Below are 19,368 nucleotides of genomic sequence, written 5' to 3'. Positions count from 1 at the left end.
GTTTTTTCCTGCGTTTGCGTTTTTGTGCGCAAGAAGAGAAATTTCACAAGAGCAAAAACAAGATAACCAGACACCGCCAATGGGACTAGAGAGGGTGTATATGATGGGCTCTCTATATATAGACCCTAAGGCTACTGAAATTTTAACAGCTTGCTACTGTATCCTGTGTCATGATGGATCTTCGCATGGAGAGCTTTTATTTCAACCTGGATTTCAGCTTCAAGATGTTTCTTGCCTGTGCTTTTGCTTGGGAGCAAGACCGAAACCGCGAAAGATGGAGAAGGAGACAACATAGGCGTTTTTGGAGGCACCCCATTATTGAAGTGCGTGAGAGCCGTGGAGCCTATCACACGCTCTATGCCGAGCTGAATGCCAACCCGGAGAAATTCCAGGAGTACACGAGAATGTCGCAAGAATCGTTCCGGGATTTGCTGTCTCGTGTCCAAGGAGCCATACGGCGACAGGACACCCAGCTCCGTAGAGCGATTCCACCCGAGGAACGTCTGCTGGTGACATTAAGGTACGTTCAAAATCTAAACCAATGACAGTCCAAATTTTGGTTATTCTGACATGTATTTTTTGTGTATTTTCCTCTTTTTTTTTTTTTAAACCACCCCATAAAAAGAGTAGATTGTAATGTTGTTTTTTGTTTGTGTTTTTCTTCTAGATTTCTTGCCACAGGGGAGAGTTTATCTTCCCTCCACTTCCAATACCGGCTTGGAATATCCACCCTGTCCGGAATAGTTGTGGACACCTGTCGGGCTTTATGGAATGTACTCCGTGATGAGTTTATACCACTACCCACCGCGGACATGTGGCGTGAAATTGCAGAAAAATTCTGGAATGTGTGTGATTTCCCCAACTGTTTAGGAGTGGTGGATGGAAAGCACATCCACATTATCAAACCTGCCAGAACCGGATCGGAGTTTTTCAACTACAAAAAATATTTTTCTGTAGTGCTCATGGCAATAGCTGATGCGGACTGCCGCTTCATCGCCGTGGACATTGGAGCTTTTGGCCGTGGCAACGATTCCCAGACTTTCAAGAGCTCGGATATGGGCCGGCGTGTGCATGGCAACAATTTTAATTTTCCCCCTCCACAGCCTCTCCCCAACACTCAAGGCCCACCGCTGCCATTTGTTATGGTTGGGGATGAGGCCGTCCAGTGTGAAAATCTACTGAAGCCCTATTCCAGTCGTGACTTGGGCCACACTAGAAGGATCTTCAATTACAGACTGACCAGGGCCCGAAGAACAGTAGAGTGTACCTTTGGCATTCTGGTCGCTAAATGGCGCATTCTTGCATCAGCCATAAATCTAAAAGTGGAAACAGTTGACGAGGTGGTCACAGCCTGTGTGGTTCTCCACAATTACATAATTACTAAGGAGCGACCCCACATTGAACTGGATGAACCAGTTGCACACCCACTGCCTGATTTTCAGCATCACCCGCTGCGGTCAACTGCAGCCGTTGGTCTCATGCGGGACCAATTTGCTGGCTATTTTGATTCAGATATTGGATGGGTGTCATGGCAGGACAATGTTGTGTAAATGTCCTGTTGTATCTTTATCTGTACCAGTAAGTTTCTACAATGAAAATAATATTTCACATTAATAAACTGTAGTGTTGGTTATGTTGACCGTGTCTCCTATCTTTTTCCTCTCCAAACCAAGGTTGCCCAAAAACGGGCAGTTAGATCTGTATTTAATATCATTTTTTGTAATCCAAAACCAGGAGTGGGTGATACAGGCAGAGGTGCTAGTTATTATGTTAATATCATAATTGACCTCTAATTGTTCCACTCCTTGTTTTGGTTTACAAATACTGATATAAAACACTGGCCACATACTGCTAGTAATGGCAGCCATGTTGCTTTATTGGTAAGCTTGTTTATGTCATTGCGTCATGATTCTCTTCTCATGTATCCATTGGACACAAAATGGAGAGACAATCACGGTCACGCTATCTATACTCATCAAGTCAGGTGTCAGAAATAATGAATTCATGATAAACATATACAGGCTCATGAATTCACTATTTCTGACACCTGGGCAGGTGAGCATAGATAACAACCATTGTCCCCTCAATTGGTGTGTAATAGATTATGTATAAAGAAGAGAAAATGGTGGTTATACAAGGCAGTTATCTACTCAACAGGTCAGGTGTCATAACTTATGAGTTTTTGGACACCTGACCTGTTCAGTAGAGGACTGCACTGTATTTCCACCATTTTCTCTTCATACTGCCACACTAGGCATATACAAAAAGAGATTATGGAGATACATGTTATATTTTTGGGGCCACCTCATATCTGTATACTAAAGACACACATATAGCTGCAGTCTTGTATTTTTAACTGCTGGAGATATGTTGTGGCCCAAAAAATAAGTGTGTGGCAAAGTTTCTTGGCGCACGGTGTGTGTTGCCGGCGGCGATAAACACAATAAATCAAACATAATTGTGGCAAATCAAACTTGTTTTATTTTGTTAACAAAGTCTAAAACTTATTTTTTCGTACCGCGCCGGCTTGGGGCAGAGTGATGTAAACAGGGGGTGTGAAGAACTGAGGCCTGGCTAACCGTGGACGACGCAGAGGTGGCAGGAGAAGGGGCAATGAAACTAGAAGGGTCTGGAAGTTCGAGGATGGGGCTTGACACATGAGAGGCTTGAGACGCACTGGAAGGGTGAGACAAAACTGACAATACAGACACATCGGTAGGTGAAGGGGGAGGAATACTAAGAGTTTTTTGTTTTTTCTGAGTTTTTTTGTGGTTTTGCCTGGTAGGGGGACGTCTTGGTGGGCTCATATGCTGTAGCGTGGTGGCGGGAGACCCGTCAGGGTCCGGCTGCACTGTCTCACAGTCCATTGCGCTTGTCGAGTGCTCGGCCACGCCAGGGTCCTGCTGCATCGTGGTGGGGGCGGTCCTGAAAGCCACGCCAGGGTCCTGCTGCATCGTGGTGGGGGGCGGTCCTGAAAGCCATGGCAGGGTCCTGCTGCATCGTGGTGGGGCCGGTCCTGAAAGCCACGCCAGGGTCCTGCTGCATCATGGTGGGGGCGGTCCTGAAAGCCATGGCAGGGTCCTGCTGCATCGTGGTGGGGCCGGTCCGAAAAGCCGCGCCAGGGTCCTGCTGCATCGTGGTGTCAGTGGAGGAGGTCCAAGCCGGAGCAGCGGTTGTCACGGTGGTGGCGGTGGGATGTCCAACTGCACTCGTCATGGTGTTGGCGCTGTAGTGGAGTCCGCCTGTGGAAGGAATTGAGGTGGCCGTGCAGTGGTATGCAGCAGAGGTCGGCATGGAGGTTAATCGTGACAGTGACGGCACAGTTGGATATGCCGCCACTGTCTGCTGTAAATACCGACTCTGCTGCATAGCCTGCACAAAAGCAGCATTGCAGGCCTGTATCACACTGAGCTGGAGATCAGGGCTAAGGTGTTCCGACATGCCCTGGTCAATTTGGTTAAAAAAATGATGAGCTGGCCTCTGGAGGTTGGCTTTCACTTGATCAAGGCTTTTGGTGACCTCCCGGATACGGCAATTTAAGAGGTTATGAGTCACATCCATTCTGTCACCTAAAGCCTTGATTGCTTCGTGTAAAACCGAGCTCAAGTGCAAAAACTCGGGCATGAGTGAACTGTCCGAAGCCCTCTGTTGCTGCCGAGATGAGCCCAAAAAAAAGGGTGCGGTGGAAGAGGACTGCGAAAGGGGAAGACCTGATGGGCCAGCTCCCTGGTCTACAGGCCCACCTGCTGCTGCGTTGCTGGATGGCTGGGACGGGTCCGTGGCTGTCGGATGAAGGACCGCTCCAGAAGCTGGGCCGACAGTCATGCTGTGTGTGCTGTGAAAAAAGGAAACAGAAAATTAATACCAAAAAATAACCAGACGCTAAATCCTGTGGAATTTTAAAATACAGATTATGTCAATACAATACAACCGAAAGCATGTGAGAAAAACTTACGTTCTCTGGACAAGGAACGGTCTTAAAAATGACAGCACGCGATGATATTTGTACAGTCTGATCCTTGCTCCTGAACCACTGGCAGCACGACTCTCTTGGCGCAAGTCCTTGTTGAAGCGGTCCTTCATGGAACGCCAACGTGTTTTTACTTTGTCCACTGTTTAAAAAAAAACACATTATGGTCAGGAAATGGACTTTTTGCCGTGCAAAGACAACTGTGTGTGATGAGAGAAACTGCGGAGAGTTTCTTTCATCACACACAGTCGAGAGCACGGCCAAGGTCTCTGCTGCTTCACACTGCAGTGCAATACTTACCAAATGCACTACGGACCTGTGGCGGGGCATTTTCCCAGCCATCCCACAACGCTTGGGCCACCTCATTCCATAAACGGCGGAGCGTGCTGTTCATCGAATGTAGTGGATCACGGCTGTCCCACAACGGAACTCGCTCCTGGACCAGGGTTATTAGGAGGTCGTTGTCGATAAGGTCATCATCCCGTCTTGAAACCTAAAAATTAAAGAAAATCATTAAAGTTTGCTCAATCACATAAGGAAAAGAATGAGAACAGATGATGAGAAATGGCATGAATACGAAAGTCAACATACAAAAGGATTCCAGAAGAAAAATGTAAAGAAATACGAGTGTAAAGAAGGGAAGATTCAAGAATATTACAATGAGGACAGTCAGCCTTGTATACATACCCGCTGTCGTCTTCCCACCGGACCTTGACTCTGCTGCTCCTGCCCGGTCTGTGCCTCAGTAGAAGTGCTTTAAAAAAAACGGAAAAATCAAATTGTCACATGTGTCGATGTGACAGTGAATACTTACCAAGCTGAAGAGGCAAATACTCACCTCACTCACATGCTCCACTTCCGACTGACGTGGCTCAAACTCCTCACCAGATGAAGACTCCGAAGAAGACATTCTGATGCATGTAGAAAGAAAGAAATGGAAGAAATTAGGGCATGTAGAGCCCAAAAATATTAAATAAAGGCATTGGTTAGGATATACTCACATTGATCTGGGTTTTGTCCTCCAAAATGCGGCCTGCCAGTGTCTTCTCTTCTTGAGAGTCTGATGAGAAGTGTCCTGAAACTTTCCCCAACCTCCCTTTTATCACCTTGATGGTAGGGATTGGCTTATCAGTGTCTAGACATGGTTATCTTAATTGAAACGCATGCGTTCAAAAACGCATGCAAGCGCATGTACGTAAAAACGCATGCGTTTCCATAGACACCAATGTATTTTTTGACGCAAATCAAACGCAAACGAACACATGCATTTCCATGCGTCAAAAAAACACCTCTGAAAATTACTACATGTTGCATTTCTGCGACAGAACGCATGCAGCAAAAAAAGCATGCGTTTTTTTGTACGCGTTTGGCCATGTTTAACGACGCATGCGTTTTTAATGTTAAACATAGTAAAAAACGCATGCGTTTATATGTGGTACAAACGCTGCAGATCAAAATGCAGGTGTGAAACCATCCTAAGGGACAGGAGTTTGGAGGCTGCTGACTGGTGGGTGTCAATGGAGATGTTGAAGTCACCCATGATGATGGTGGGAATGTCAGCAGAGAGAAAGTGAAGGAGCAGGGTGGTGGGTGTCAAAGGCATGGATTTGAGGTGGGCAAGATTTTGGGTGTTTATATTGGGTTGGGAGCGATAGGAGGGGGTAATGGAAGGTTAATACATTTAATAACAGTGGTTAGTCGTACCTTCTGTTCACTTCGGGCTCATTTCTGGCATATTTCAGCTTTATCCTCTTAGAGCCATCCTTATATAGACAGACCTATGAGTCCGCATTTATAACTAGCTAAGTGCACATGAAATAGGCCAGGTGTGATCAGGAGGGAGGGGCATCAGAGAGACTGGTCACAGACACAGGAGGGGATTAATTAACAGGGAAAATGCCAAAGGAAATAGATCTAAATGGTCAGATTTTTGGATATTAATAAAGATTTAAAACTTGTGTAATTCAATTAATGGATTCCTAGCCTGTATCACAAAATCTTTTCTTTTTCTCTCATTGGTTTCCAGAATTTAGATATGAGGCCATAGATCGCTACAGATGTCAGTCAAGAGTAGCTTTCATAGAGTTATGAAGGTGCACATTAGCCCCAATTGCATTGCAGTACTGCACAACACTGTTATTTAGTAAAACAAGTAATAGAGCCTTTACCATCCATATCAACTCACCCTGCAAGCTGAGAAGCATGCCTTTCACAACTGAATTCATCGTAATCAGCGGGCTCTTTCTACAGCCAATTTAAGGAAATATGCTGCATTGTGTGTGCCCCATGAAACTTAAACTTTGTCCACAGGACAGCTCAAATATTTTCTTCTGAACCACTAAAAATGTAATAATTCTCACAAACTCACTTTAGATTGGCATTTCTCAACTTTTTAGTTGATGGAGATGAGGAGCCATGCAGACCAGGATAGGGATGAAGAACCATGCATACAAGGTTAGGGATGAAGAACCATGCATACCAGGATAGGGATGAAGAACCATGCATACAAGAATAGGGATGAGATGGCCATGTATACCAGGTTAGGGATGAGGAACCATGCATACAGGATAGGGATGAAGAACCATGCATACAAGGATAGGGATGAGATGGCCATGCATACCAGGATAGGGATGAGGAACCATGCATACCAGGATAGGGATGAAGAACCATGCACGTAAGGATAGGGATGAGATGGCCATGCACACCAGGATAGGGATGGGGAGCCATGCAGATCAGGATAGGGATGACATGGCCATGCATACAAGGATGGGGATGAGGAACCATGCATACCAGAATAGGGATGAGGAACCATGCATACCAGGATAGGGATGAAGAACCATGTATACAAGGATAGTGATGAGATGCCCATGTATACCAGGATAGGGATGAGGAACCATGCATACCAGGATAGGGATGAAGAACCATGCATATAAGGATAGTGATGAGATGGCCATGTATACCAGGATAGGGATGAAGAACCATACATACCAGGATAGGGATGAAGAACCATGCATATAAGGATAGTGATGAGATGGCCATGTATACCAGGATAGGGATGAGGAACCATGCATACCAGGATAGGGATGAAGAACCATGCATATAAGGATAGTGATGAGATGGCCATGTATACCAGGATAGGGATGATGAACCATACATGCCAGGATAGGGATGAAGAACCATGCATATAAGGATAGTGATGAGATGGCCATGTATACCAGGATAGGGATGAGGAACCATGCATACCAGGATAGGGATGAAGAGCCATGCATATAAGGATAGTGATGAGATGGCCATGTATACAAGGATAGGGATGAAGAACCATGCATACCAGGATAGGGATGAAGAACCATGCATATAAGGATAGGGATGAGATGGCCATGCACACCAGGATAGGGATGGGGAGCCATGCAGATAAGGATGAGATGGCCATGCATACAAGGATGGGGATGAGGAACCATGCATACCAGAATAGGGATGAGGAACCATGCATACCAGGATAGGGATGAAGAACCATGCATACAAGGATAGGGATGAGATGGCCATGTATACCAGGATAGGGATGAGGAACCATGCATACCAGGATAGGGATGAAGAACCATGCATACAAAGATAGTGATGAGATGGCCATGCATACCAGGATAGGGATGAAGAACCATGCATATAAGGATAGGGATGAGATGGCCATGCACACCAGGATAGGGATGGGGAGCCATGCAGATCAGGATAGGGATGAGATGGCCATGCATACAAGGATGGGGATGAGGAACCATGCATACCAGGATGGGGATGAGGAACCATGCATACAAGGATAGTGATGAGGAGCCATGTATGCCAGGATAGGGATGAGGGGACAATGTATACCCGGCTTATACTCACTCGAGTCAATAAGTTTTCCCAGTTTTCCATGGCAAAATTAGGTGCCTCGCCTCATACTTGGGTCGGCTTATACACGAGCATATACAGTATGTGTGTATTTATTGCACTAATATTTTGGGGGGGGTTGTTCTTTATTCGGGGATTTTTAAAAAATATTTTTACACTTTTACATTTTTTTTTTTTTTTACATTGTCCCAGGATGTGACATCACTGTATACTGACAGATCTGATAATCTGCAATGCTTCTGCACAGCAGAGGATCAGAGCAGCGTCAGATATGCAGGGAAGGAGGCGTATCTGGTCCTGCTCTTAGCAGACACCCGCACGTGATCACAGTGCTGTATATTTGCTGTGGTTTTCGGTGAAGGTTCTAATAATATGCACTTAATGAAAAAATAGAAACAGTTTTTCAAAACATCTTGAATTGAGTATAGAATTTGAGCACCACATGCAGAAATACACGCACTTACTTACTTTATCTTGCTATCAATGAAGTTATTAGAGAAGTTGTCCACTACTTTTAAATTGATGCCCTATTCTTAGGATATGTCATCATTGTCTCATAGGTCGGGGTCCGGCACTCGGCACCCCCGCTGACCAGTTATCAGTGGCGGCCGCGAGTGGATGTGTAAGTACCCTGCGGTGACCAATACAAGTAGACGGCCAAGCTCCAAAAGTAATTACGTCTGGCCGACGGCCACTGGTACCCATAACAACTGATCAGTGGGGGTGCCAGACCCCAGCCAACAAGACATTGATGCCCTATCTGGGATGGGAGACCCAGCGGTTACCTAGCTCTAGCCTCTCATCAGGTAATAAATAACATGAATTAATTCCTGTATCTATAACAGTTTGTACTTGTCCTTTTTTGGGGTTTTAGGGTTAAAGCTATACTTTTGCATATCAATTGAGTGTAGTATGTATAGCTATCTATCACACTGAGATACTATATCTGCATATAATTTCAAGTTTACCCTTATCCACATTTATTGGCATTTATTACGGTGCATGATACTGTGGTTTGACGTCTCTGTGGTCTTCTTCTTCAGCAAAACGTTGCATTACTAGGCTGACTTATTGCATTGTGCAAATTCTGTTCTGATTAAACTAACCTTTGCTGTCAGTCAGATTGTTTGTTGTTTCCACAATATCAATGAAGGTTTTTTAATGCATTTTTTACCATGATTACAGTAATTAATCCAATATATACCGTAATTTTTCCGCTGCATCTCCATATTGACACGACACGAGGCATCTTTTTGACTTTACATTTTTATTGTTTTTTTATTTTTGTTCTGTAAATTTATTTAATAAAATTTATGTGTATTCTTCCTATGGATACAGACACTCCATTTTTCCAGACTAGGTCTGTTTTTTTTTTTTGTCTTTTCAGTGTACGGAGTGTGACCTAGTCAAGGTCTTATGGACTAATATGTATACTCAGTAATCTAGGCTTGTATCTCTTTTCTTTCTCATTTAATGCATCTGTTTTATTGTAGGAGCGACTCGGTGCGGTGTCTTGCCTTCAACTAATCATTGAGACATTTAATATAGAAGACAGTATAATTGTTATTGGAGGGTAAGTATATGTGTTTTACTGTATTTTTATTTTATAACTTTTCTTCCCTTGACAATGACTCCCAGGAAAGACGATCGGTCAGGTCAAAAGTAGCCGCTTTTCACTCTTATTTCATTGCCGCTGCTCCCCTGAGTGTTCTGTTTTTGTTTGTTTTTTTTAAATCCTCCTTATTGTTCCAGAGATTTGGACCTTTTTATTTAGTGCTACTTTTTATGGAGAATCCTGTGGTGTAGATAATAGGTTTTTCTAGGGGGTGTCTTTAGGCTGCTCCTATTAGACCCCTACCACTGACTGGCAGCTTTCTTCCTTTGCACAGAGTACACAGATAGCTATAAATCAGTGATGCGGGCAGGGTTATACAAAGCTTACTATTTTTAAGAGAAGCGGCAGATATGTAGTAAATAGAATTGTCATTACATGAAAACTGCAGCAACCTGCAATGTAGGTTAAATATCACAGGAATTGGGGTCTCTGATCTCAGAGGGAAAAAAGCCCTAAAGGGGGAAAAGCACCGAATATGAGGTCATAGTTGAGTATAATACATGAATGAAGGTTGGAAAAATCTTCAGAATATATAAAAAAGAGAAAAAAAAACACAAAAAAAATACCGTATATACTCGAGTATAAGCCGACCCCCCTAATTTTGCCACAAAAAACTGGGAAAACTTATTGACTCGAGTATAAGCCTAGGGTAGAAAATGCAGCAGCTACCGGTGAATTTCAAAAATAAAAATAGATGCTCCATACCATTCATTATTGCCCCATAGATGCTCCACATAAAGCTGTGCCACATATAATGCTCTGCACCGTTCATTATGGCCCCATAGATGCTCCATATAAAGCTGTGCCATATATAATGCTCCATACTGTTCATTATTGCTCCATAGATGTGCCATAGAAAGCTCTGCCATATAGTGCTCTGCACCGTTCATTATTGCCCCATAGATGCGCCATATAAAGCTGTGCCATATAGTGCTCTGCACCATTCATTATTGTCCCATAGCTGTGCCATATAGTGCTCTGCACCATTCATTATTGTCCCATAGCTGTGCCATATAGTGCTCTGCGCCGTTCATTATTGCCCCATAGCTGTGCCATATAGTGCTCTGCGCCGTTCATTATTGCCCCATAGCTGTGCCATATAGTGCTCTGCGCCGTTCATTATTGCCCCATAGCTGCCATATAGTGCTCTGCACCGTTCATTATTGCCCCATAGCTGCCATATAGTGCTCTGCGCTGTTCAGTATTGCCCCATAGCTGCCATATAGTGCTCTGCGCCGTTCAGTATTGCCCCATAGCTGCCATATAGTGCTCTGCTCCGTTCAGTATTGCCCCATAGCTGCCATATAGTGCTCTGCGCCGTTCAGTATTGCCCCATAGCTGCCATATAGTGCTCTGCGCCGTTCAGTATTGCCCCATAGCTGCCATATAGTGCTCTGCGCCGTTCAGTATTGCCCCATAGCTGTGCCATAGAAATCTGTGCCATTGCTGCTGCTGCTGCAATTAAAAAAAAAAACGCCATACTCACCTCGCTGCTTGCAGCTCCCAGCGTCAGGTCCCGGCGTCTCTCCGCACTGACTGATTAGGCAGAGGGCGCCGCGCACACTATATGCGTCATCGCGCCCTCTGACCTGCACAGTCAGTGCAAGAGGACGCGAAGACGGAGCGGCGCCCGGCGGCTGGAACGGGGACAGGTGAATATGACATACTTACCTGCTCCCGGCGTCCCGCTCCCTCTGCCTGTCACACGGTCTTCGGTGCTGCAGCTCTTCCTGTCAGCGGTCACCGGCACCGCTGATTAGAGAAATGAATATGTGGCTCCACCCCTATGGGAGGTGGAGCCGCGTATTCATTTCTCTAATGAGCGGTCCCACGTGACCGCTGACAGGAAGAGCTGCAGCACCGAAGACCGTGTGACAGGTAGAGGGAGCGCCAGGATCGTTAAATATACCTCAGCGCCCTCTCCCCCTCACCCGCCGACCCTGCCACCCACCGTGACTCGAGTATAAGCCAAGAGGGGCACTTTCAGCCCAAAATTTTGGGCTGAAAATCTCGGCTTATACTCGAGTATATACGGTAGCTTGTATTTGTAATATAAAAAAAAAAGCCTACAGAAACAACCGTACTTAGGCGAGTAGAGCCTGTCGGGTCATAAACTGTCAGATATCAACAACAAGAATATAGGTAATTAGTAAAATTATCCAGAAATGATCTAAGGGAGACAGACTCTATTCCTCCATTCCCCTCTTAAAAGTTAAATGAGAGCTGTAATATATATTGTATTTTTCGGACTAAAAGATGCACTTTTTCCCAAAAAAATTTGGGAGGAAGATGGGGGGGGTGCGTCTTATAGTGCAAACGCAGGCTTACCGGGGGGCTTACGGCAGAGGTGTGGCGATGCTGTGGGCGTTGCGGAATGCACCTTAGCAGGGTCCCTTCTTCAGCAGGTGGCTTCAGGAAAATGGCCGCTGGAGGCTTCAGGAAAATGGCCGCCGGAGGCCGCGCGTGTGCAGATTGAAATCTCGGTGGCATTCGGCTTCAGGAAAATGGCCGCCGAGATCAGTCTATGCACATGCGGCCTCCGGTGGCCATTTTCCTGAAGCTTCCGGCAGCCTACGGCTTCAGGAAGATGGTCGCAAGGAAATTGGTGATGCGCTTTTCTCACCGTGGACATCGGGCCGCGGCGCTGCCACATTTCTGCCACCGGCATCCTGAAGAACGGACCCTGCTCAAGTGCACTCCCCACCATCGCAGCATCGCCACACCTCTGCTGCTGCCGACATCCTGAGGATGGGACCCTGCTCCAGCTCTGCCTCACCTCCGACACCGTACCAGCAGCATCGCACCCCGGGACTGCAGCATTGCCCCACTTCTGCCGCTGCTGCTGGCTTCCTAAGGAAGGGACCCTGCCTTTTGTGACCCCGTTGTACCACTGCCAGCTCTCAGGTAAGATACCTTAAGTTTGCACAATATATCTCCAGACTTATGGGCAGCACGGTGGCGCAGTGGATAGCACAGCAGCCTTGCAGCGCTGGAGTCCTGGGTTCTAATCCCACTCAGGACAACATCTGCAAAGAGTTTGTATGTTCTCTCCGTGTTTGCGTGGGTTTCCTCCGGGCACTCCGGTTTCCTCCCACATTCCAAAGACATACTGATAGGGAATTTAGATTGTGAGCCCCATCGGGGACAGTGATAATAATGTGTGCAAACTGTAAAGCGCTGCGGAATATGTTAGCGCTATATAAAAATAAAGATTATTATTATCTTTTTTCTGCTATTTTCCACCCCAAAATTTGGGGTTCGTCTTATGGTACGGTGCGTCTTATAGTCCGAAAAATACAGTAATATCCTCAGTTGTACATAAGATCTGAGATCATTCATCTGATATGCACATATTAAATCCATAATAGGGTTAGTAGTAAGAGAAGGTTTTTTGAGGGGTAAGAGCAGGTCAGTTGCCCTGCAAACAAAGGTGGATAGGAAAATGACTTAAAATAATGTAAAATGAAAAATAATAAACTTGAACCAGAAGGTGTAGGTCCAAGTGGAGGAGGTGAACAAGGAGATGTAGGTGGAAGAGGCGGAGGAGGAGGTAGCCAGCACTGTTTTTGTGTTTTTATTTTATTTTTTTGGTGTACTCTCAAAACAGGCTCTGTAGGGGCATTCTGCATACAGGCAGAGTAGTAATCTGTGGGCCACTCCCTCTCTCTCTGTATACAGGCCTTGTAAGGCCATGTGCACACGTTGCGGATTTTACCGCGGATCCGCAGCGTTTTTACAGTACCACATAAACCTATGGAAAACCCAATCCGCTGTGCACATGCTGCGGAAAAAACGCGCGGAAACGCAGCGTTGTTTTTTCCGCAGCATGTCTATTCTTTGTGCGGATCTGCAGCGTTTCTGCACCCATAGAATTGTATTGAATCGGGCACATCCGCAGCAAAACCGCAGATGTAAAAGAGATCTGCGGTTTAGCTGCGGGTGAAACGCTGCAGATCGGGAGGAGGGAAGTGTGTCTGCGGAGTGTGGGTGGTGACTGTGTGCGTGTATATGTGTACGGGCGAGGTCTGCGGGCTGTCAGTGGGTCTGTGCAGGTCTGCCGGGGCTGTCAGGGTCTCCCAGGGGTCTGTTCGGGGCTGTCGGGGGTCTGTGCGGGTCTGCCGGTGGGCTGTCGGTCTGTGCAGGTCTGTCGGGTCTGTGTGGGGCTGTTGACATCTGCCGGGACTGTCCAGGGTTTGTGCGGGGCTGTCGGGGGTCTGCGGGCTGTCCGGGGGTCTGCGGGGCTGTGGGGTGGTCTTTGGGTATGTGTGCGTGCAGGCATCATCCGATGGGACTGCAAGTCCCATTGGGCTATGCCTGCTACAGAGACAGTGATTGACACATTAGCCAATGATGGCACAGTAGTAGTCTCATCATCCGGCTAATGTGTTGAATGTAAAAAAAACTTACACACATACAGTACATACAACATACAGTACATACAACATATGACATACAGAACATACAACATGCATACAGTACATACAACCTACAACAGAACATACAACATATGACATACAGAATATACAACATACAACAGTACATACAACATATGACATACAGTACATACAACATACAATAGTACATACAATATACAACAGTACATACAACATATGACATACAGAACATACAACAGTACATACAACATACATACAGAACATACAACAGAACACAACATATGACATACAGTACATACAACAATACATACAACATATGACATACAGAACATACAACAGTACATACAACATACATACAGAACATACAACAGAACATACAACATACAACAGTACATACAACAGTGCATACAACATATGACATGCAGAACATACAACAGTACATACAACATACATACAGAACATACAACATACTAAGAACATATAACATACAACAGTACATACAACATGACATACAACATGACATACAACATACATATAGACATACAGTACATACATATAGACATACAGTACATACAACATAGAGTACATACTCACCATCACCTTGATCCCCGAAACCATTGTCACCTGTAAACAAATATTAAAATAATAAGAAAACAATATACTCCCTGTGTCCGCAGATATCCAATTAATATAAGTGTCCCACGACGATCTCCCGTGGAGAGCAGCCACATCAGCTGATGCAACCGCTCTCCAGGGGCTCCAGGAATACAATGACGGAAGGTATCCTTCCGCAATATATTCCTCCGCCACTGTGAGAAATAGTACCTATTCTCACTTGTGGCACTGCTGTGTGGGAAAATTCCCATGCAGCTTTGCCACAAAGTGAGACCCTGAACTAAGGTAACCTCAGTGATGCACTGCAGGAGCCATTGTCTCCTGTCAGTGTGTCACTGAAGGGCTATAGAGCAGTGACATCACCCGATGTCACTGTTCTATAGGGGAGATCGTCGTGGGACACTCGTTATTAATTGGACTACGGCGGAAAGGGAGTATACGATTGGTTTATTATTTTTAATTTTTTGCAGGCGATCGAGTATGGTAAGTATGGTGAAATTAAGAATAGTAAAATACTTTTTTCTGGCTGTGTCTTTTTTTTTTAACCCTTATACTACTTTATTAACCGGGCTTAATGTCACCTTATATTAGCAAGGTGACATTAACCCCTTATTACCCCATATCCCACCGCTACTCGGGAGTCAGAAGAGAGGGGCTAAGTGCCGAAATTGGCGCATCTTATAGATGCTCCATTTCTGGGGCGGCTGGGGGCTGGTATTTGTTGCCGGGGGGGCGGCGGAACAAATATCCATGGCCCCTCTCTAGGCTATGAATATCAGCCTGCAGCTGTCTGCTTAGCCTTTCTGGTTATAAAATATAGGGGGACCCCACGTCATTTTTTTTAATAGCCAGTAAAGGCTACGCAGACAGCTGCGCGCTGATATTCATAGCCTGGGAAGGGGCCATGGGTATTACCCCCTTCCCAGGCTACAAATATTGGCCCCCAGCCGTCGGCTTTCCCCCTCTGGCACAGAAAAGTGCACGGGAGCCCACGCCATTTTTTTTCCGTTTTTTTAAATTAAACATGTTCATTATTCAACATCAGCTTTGCTATTATATATCTATGGATATATCTATCTATAGATATATTTATAGCTAGATATAGATATATCTATTTATCTATAGATATATCTATCTGGCTACTTTCACACATCAGGTTTTTGCTGTCAGGCACAATCCGGCGAGTTTTGAAAAAAACTGATCCGTTTTTTTTTTCTGCCGAATTCGTTTTTTTCTCATAGAGTTGTATTAGCGTCGGATTGCGCCTGATGGACACACAATTCATCAGTTTTTTGCTGGATCCGTCAAAAAAGCTGTTTCCGGCAGACGGAGAAAACGTACAGAAGAAGGTTTTTTCTGTCCAGCGAAAAAATGACTATATATGTACACTATATCCCCCAAACACTGGATTCCATATTCCACTTGTAGCGTCAACAAGTGATTTCTAAAGGGCTAACAATACATTGCGATCATGGGAACCACTGCTTTTCCAGTAGGACCATCGCTTTCCCTCCATGAACATGTTGCAGACAAAATAACCACTCATACTTGGACTAGTAAGCGCAGGCGCTGATGTTGTATCTCTTAAACTGCCCACTGGGTAAATGTTGTGGTGGCTGGCCCTGAGGCAGAAAGTTTTTTTGGTACATGTGCACCACATGGATGTTTTTTTGGATGTTTCTCTGTCCATGTTGCCTCCTCTACCACCTCCTCATCCGTTGAGGGTAACACCTGCAACGCCAACTTCAGCACAGCCAGGGGAAACCACAGCCGTTCTGAAACTCATCTGTTCGGGGAAAAAATCCCACACTGCACAAGAGCTGTGGATGGAGATCAAACAACAGACCGATGAGTGGTTGGTACCCCTGTACCTCAAGCCTGGCCTGGTGGTGTGCAATAACGGAATAAATTTTGTTGCAGCTCTGGACCTAGCCAGTGTGACGAACATCCTTTGCCTGGCGCATGTGCTGAATTTGGTGATGCAGAGCTTCCTGAAAAATTACCCTGAGATGTTAGAGCTGCTGCAGAAAGTGCAAGCCATCTGTGCACACTTTCGGCGTTCTCACCCTGCTACTCGACAGTTTTCGCTGCAACCTCACTTCTGCCTTCCTGCTAACTGCCTCATATGTGTCAAACCCACAATTTGGGTGAGTAGCTTTGTGGAACAACACCACTTCATCACAACAAGCGCCTCCATACAGGACACATGTGCCATGTGGCGCTGCTACGAGTAATCCAACATGGCCATCACTGATCACGCCATCATCAGCGTTACTATCTCACTTCTATGCCTCCTTGAAAAAAATCTTCAGGTGGTGATGGAGGAGGAAGAGGAGCAGGAACCATTCACATAATTATCACGCCAGTCGTTCACACATTGCTCGGCATGTGGATTCCTGTACCAACAGCGGCCAATAACACAACTATTCAGTCAAGGGACAGTTTTTGAGGATGAACAGTGTTCACAGCAGGGTGGCACTTAAAGCAGCTCATGGGCCTCACTGGAGCGTGGCTGGGGGATACAGAAGACAACGTGGTGTTGCCTCTGGGCACCTATGAGCCAATACATGCTGCTGTGCCTGCGCAACGACCGCTGAGTTGCCCAGATTGTTACAAGCACTGATTACGGCGTTGCCACCATGCAGGATCCCCATTACGAACACAATGTGCCAACCTTACTTCCGTCACTGAAGCGTGATCGGAACATGCAGGAATCCAATCGCATGCTGGTAAAACGCACTACTGACTGTGTCCCCATGCAACAGCGGGCTCTCAGAGGAAGCACATGACAGAGGATTAAGTCGCCAATGGAGCTGGGGTATCGGCACCACCTCAGAAGGGAGGGTTAGCATGGCGGAAATGTAGAAAACCTTCCTCAACACACCACAACATGCAGCACCACCATCTGATATGGTCCGTATTAGCAGGAGACAGCGTTGTCTTATGCTTGTGTAGCAACTCACTCTGGATTAATAGGTTAGTACTATAAAAAAAAAAACTGATCCTGCCGGTTCCAATATAGACTAGTTATGCTAACACTGCAGTCCCTGAGGATACCGAAATAGCCTTAACCACAGAACTAGGAGATGGCAACTCTGACCTCACCGGCCTAAACAGCCATTGAGTTTCTTCATGTTCCTCCTAAAGAGCCAGAGGGCAGAGCGGAGTGTGAACTAATTACAAGAGGAGACATGTGCTGAACAAAGGAAAGATCTGAGTGAATAAAGTAAGCAACGAAATACCAAACAAAGAATAAAGCAAGTACTGTTAGCAAATATACTGCCTACTTACTAAACAGCAGATATGTGCAAAAAAAACAGCAAGGTGAAAATCCTTAGCTGAAAGCTCAGACTGGCTCCAAACATCAATAGAATGTCATAACTTCTAAATAAATCTATCAGCAGCAGGAAACGTCCGCTGGGGGAATGAATATAAAGCTGCACTCAAAAGGTGATAGATTGACAATTGAAAACACTTGTTAAACTTGACAGACTGCAACCAGAAAACAGAACCCAAACATTAACCGTAGAATGCATGACCATAGAAATCTACACTTTCACATACCTGGGGCCTTTTAGGCCTGTGTGCAAATAACATGGAATAACTCAAATAAAATTACTTTTCAAAGTTTATTTGAAATTGCAAAGTAAGGATGCATTCCCACTAGTGGCGCTGGGTCCGCCATGAGGGGATCCGTAATAGATCTGACCTCCTGGTGATCCCAGCTAAGGAGCGTACACATGCGCTCAGATTCCTGTTGGCATGGAATTCTGGATAAGTTTCACTATAAGGGCAATATAAGCATACAGTTCCTCTTTTGTTATATTTTTCCATTTTTTCTGATCTTACTGATGCGATACGTTTTCCTTCTAAGTTAGTACACAAAACTGCCTCATCTACAATATAATTTGAAACATTTTTACAGAAAACATCTCTTGTAATCACATGTAAACCTAGTACAGGCCTATGAAAAAGAGTTGTTATACCAAAATGCCTGTAACATAAAAATATATGAACAACTGGAAATTACTAACAACTATATACCTGAGGAATACCTAGAGTTTCAGAATTCTAACTAAAGAAATCTTGCAGAAAATAAAAAACAATTAATCTAGCAGGCCTGCGAGGCCCCAGGTATGCGTTCTAGGGTTAAGAGAAAAAGTGTGTCTCCTGTGGCTTGGCAAAAAGTGAAGCCGGCCACTGAACACAAGCTCAAGGGCTTGAATCAAGGATCATGACTGTTTCAACAACTTGGTGGTAGAGTATGTGTCCACATGTCTCTACGTACTGAGTGATGGGTCTGCCCCATTTAACTTCTGGGTCTCCAAATTAGAGACATGGCCTGAGCTTGCCCTTTACGTCTTGGGATTGTTGGCCTGCCCTGTGGCAAGTGTACTGTGGGAACATACGTTTAGCATGGCAGGGGGTCCACAGCCAACATGGGCAAAAATGAACCAGATGTGGATCCCACAGGAATTGTCTATACCTTTGGCTGAATAGAGAAGTATACCTGCCGCACCCAGCCATTGTTATATTCCAAAGCAGTTTGTTCATTCTATTTGCCATTCCCAATGTTTTGGGGCCTCCCCAAAGTAAAATACCCCCCCTCCAAGAAAAAAATGATGCCGTTTTGCAGAGTACACCTGCACAGGCTATTTTGCAGAGTACCAACAACAGAGGCTGGTTTGCAGAGTACCACCAACAGAGGCTGGTTTTCAGTGTACCCCACAGAGTCCTTTTGTTACAGTACTCTCACAGACACGGGTGCAGAGTACGCACAGAGGCTTTTTCGCAAAGTACTCCCACAGAGTCGTGTACAGAGTTCATACACAGGTTATGTGTGTGTACTCTGCAAAAAGCCTCTAACACTGTCCCTCACTCAAGTTGTGTCC

The 19,368-nt window shown here is 45.3% G+C and overlaps 2 protein-coding genes across 3 annotated transcripts in view; both read left to right on the top strand.

Annotated features, from left to right (window-relative positions):
* The window catches only part of LOC138644922 (glucose-1-phosphate adenylyltransferase-like), a 150,787-nt gene that overhangs the window by 57,585 nt on the left and 73,834 nt on the right, over nt 1-19,368 (top strand). For both annotated transcript variants that reach the window (XM_069733852.1, XM_069733850.1), the window contains one exon: nt 9,346-9,425. In XM_069733852.1, coding sequence (XP_069589953.1) covers nt 9,346-9,425 — 80 coding nt within the window. The remainder of the gene's footprint in view (nt 1-9,345; nt 9,426-19,368) is intronic.
* Nucleotides 200-1,616, top strand: LOC138644921 (uncharacterized). Its single transcript, XM_069733849.1, has 2 exons — nt 200-520; nt 668-1,616. The coding sequence occupies exons 1-2, from the start codon at nt 225-227 to the stop codon at nt 1,548-1,550; spliced, it is 1,179 nt and encodes a 392-aa protein (XP_069589950.1). The 5' UTR covers nt 200-224; the 3' UTR covers nt 1,551-1,616.

Source organism: Ranitomeya imitator, chromosome 7 (assembly GCF_032444005.1).
Source record: "Ranitomeya imitator isolate aRanImi1 chromosome 7, aRanImi1.pri, whole genome shotgun sequence".
Taxonomy (NCBI): domain Eukaryota; kingdom Metazoa; phylum Chordata; class Amphibia; order Anura; family Dendrobatidae; genus Ranitomeya; species Ranitomeya imitator.
The sequence above is the reverse complement of the archived record's forward strand: the minus strand, read 5'-3'. Positions and strand labels throughout refer to the sequence as shown.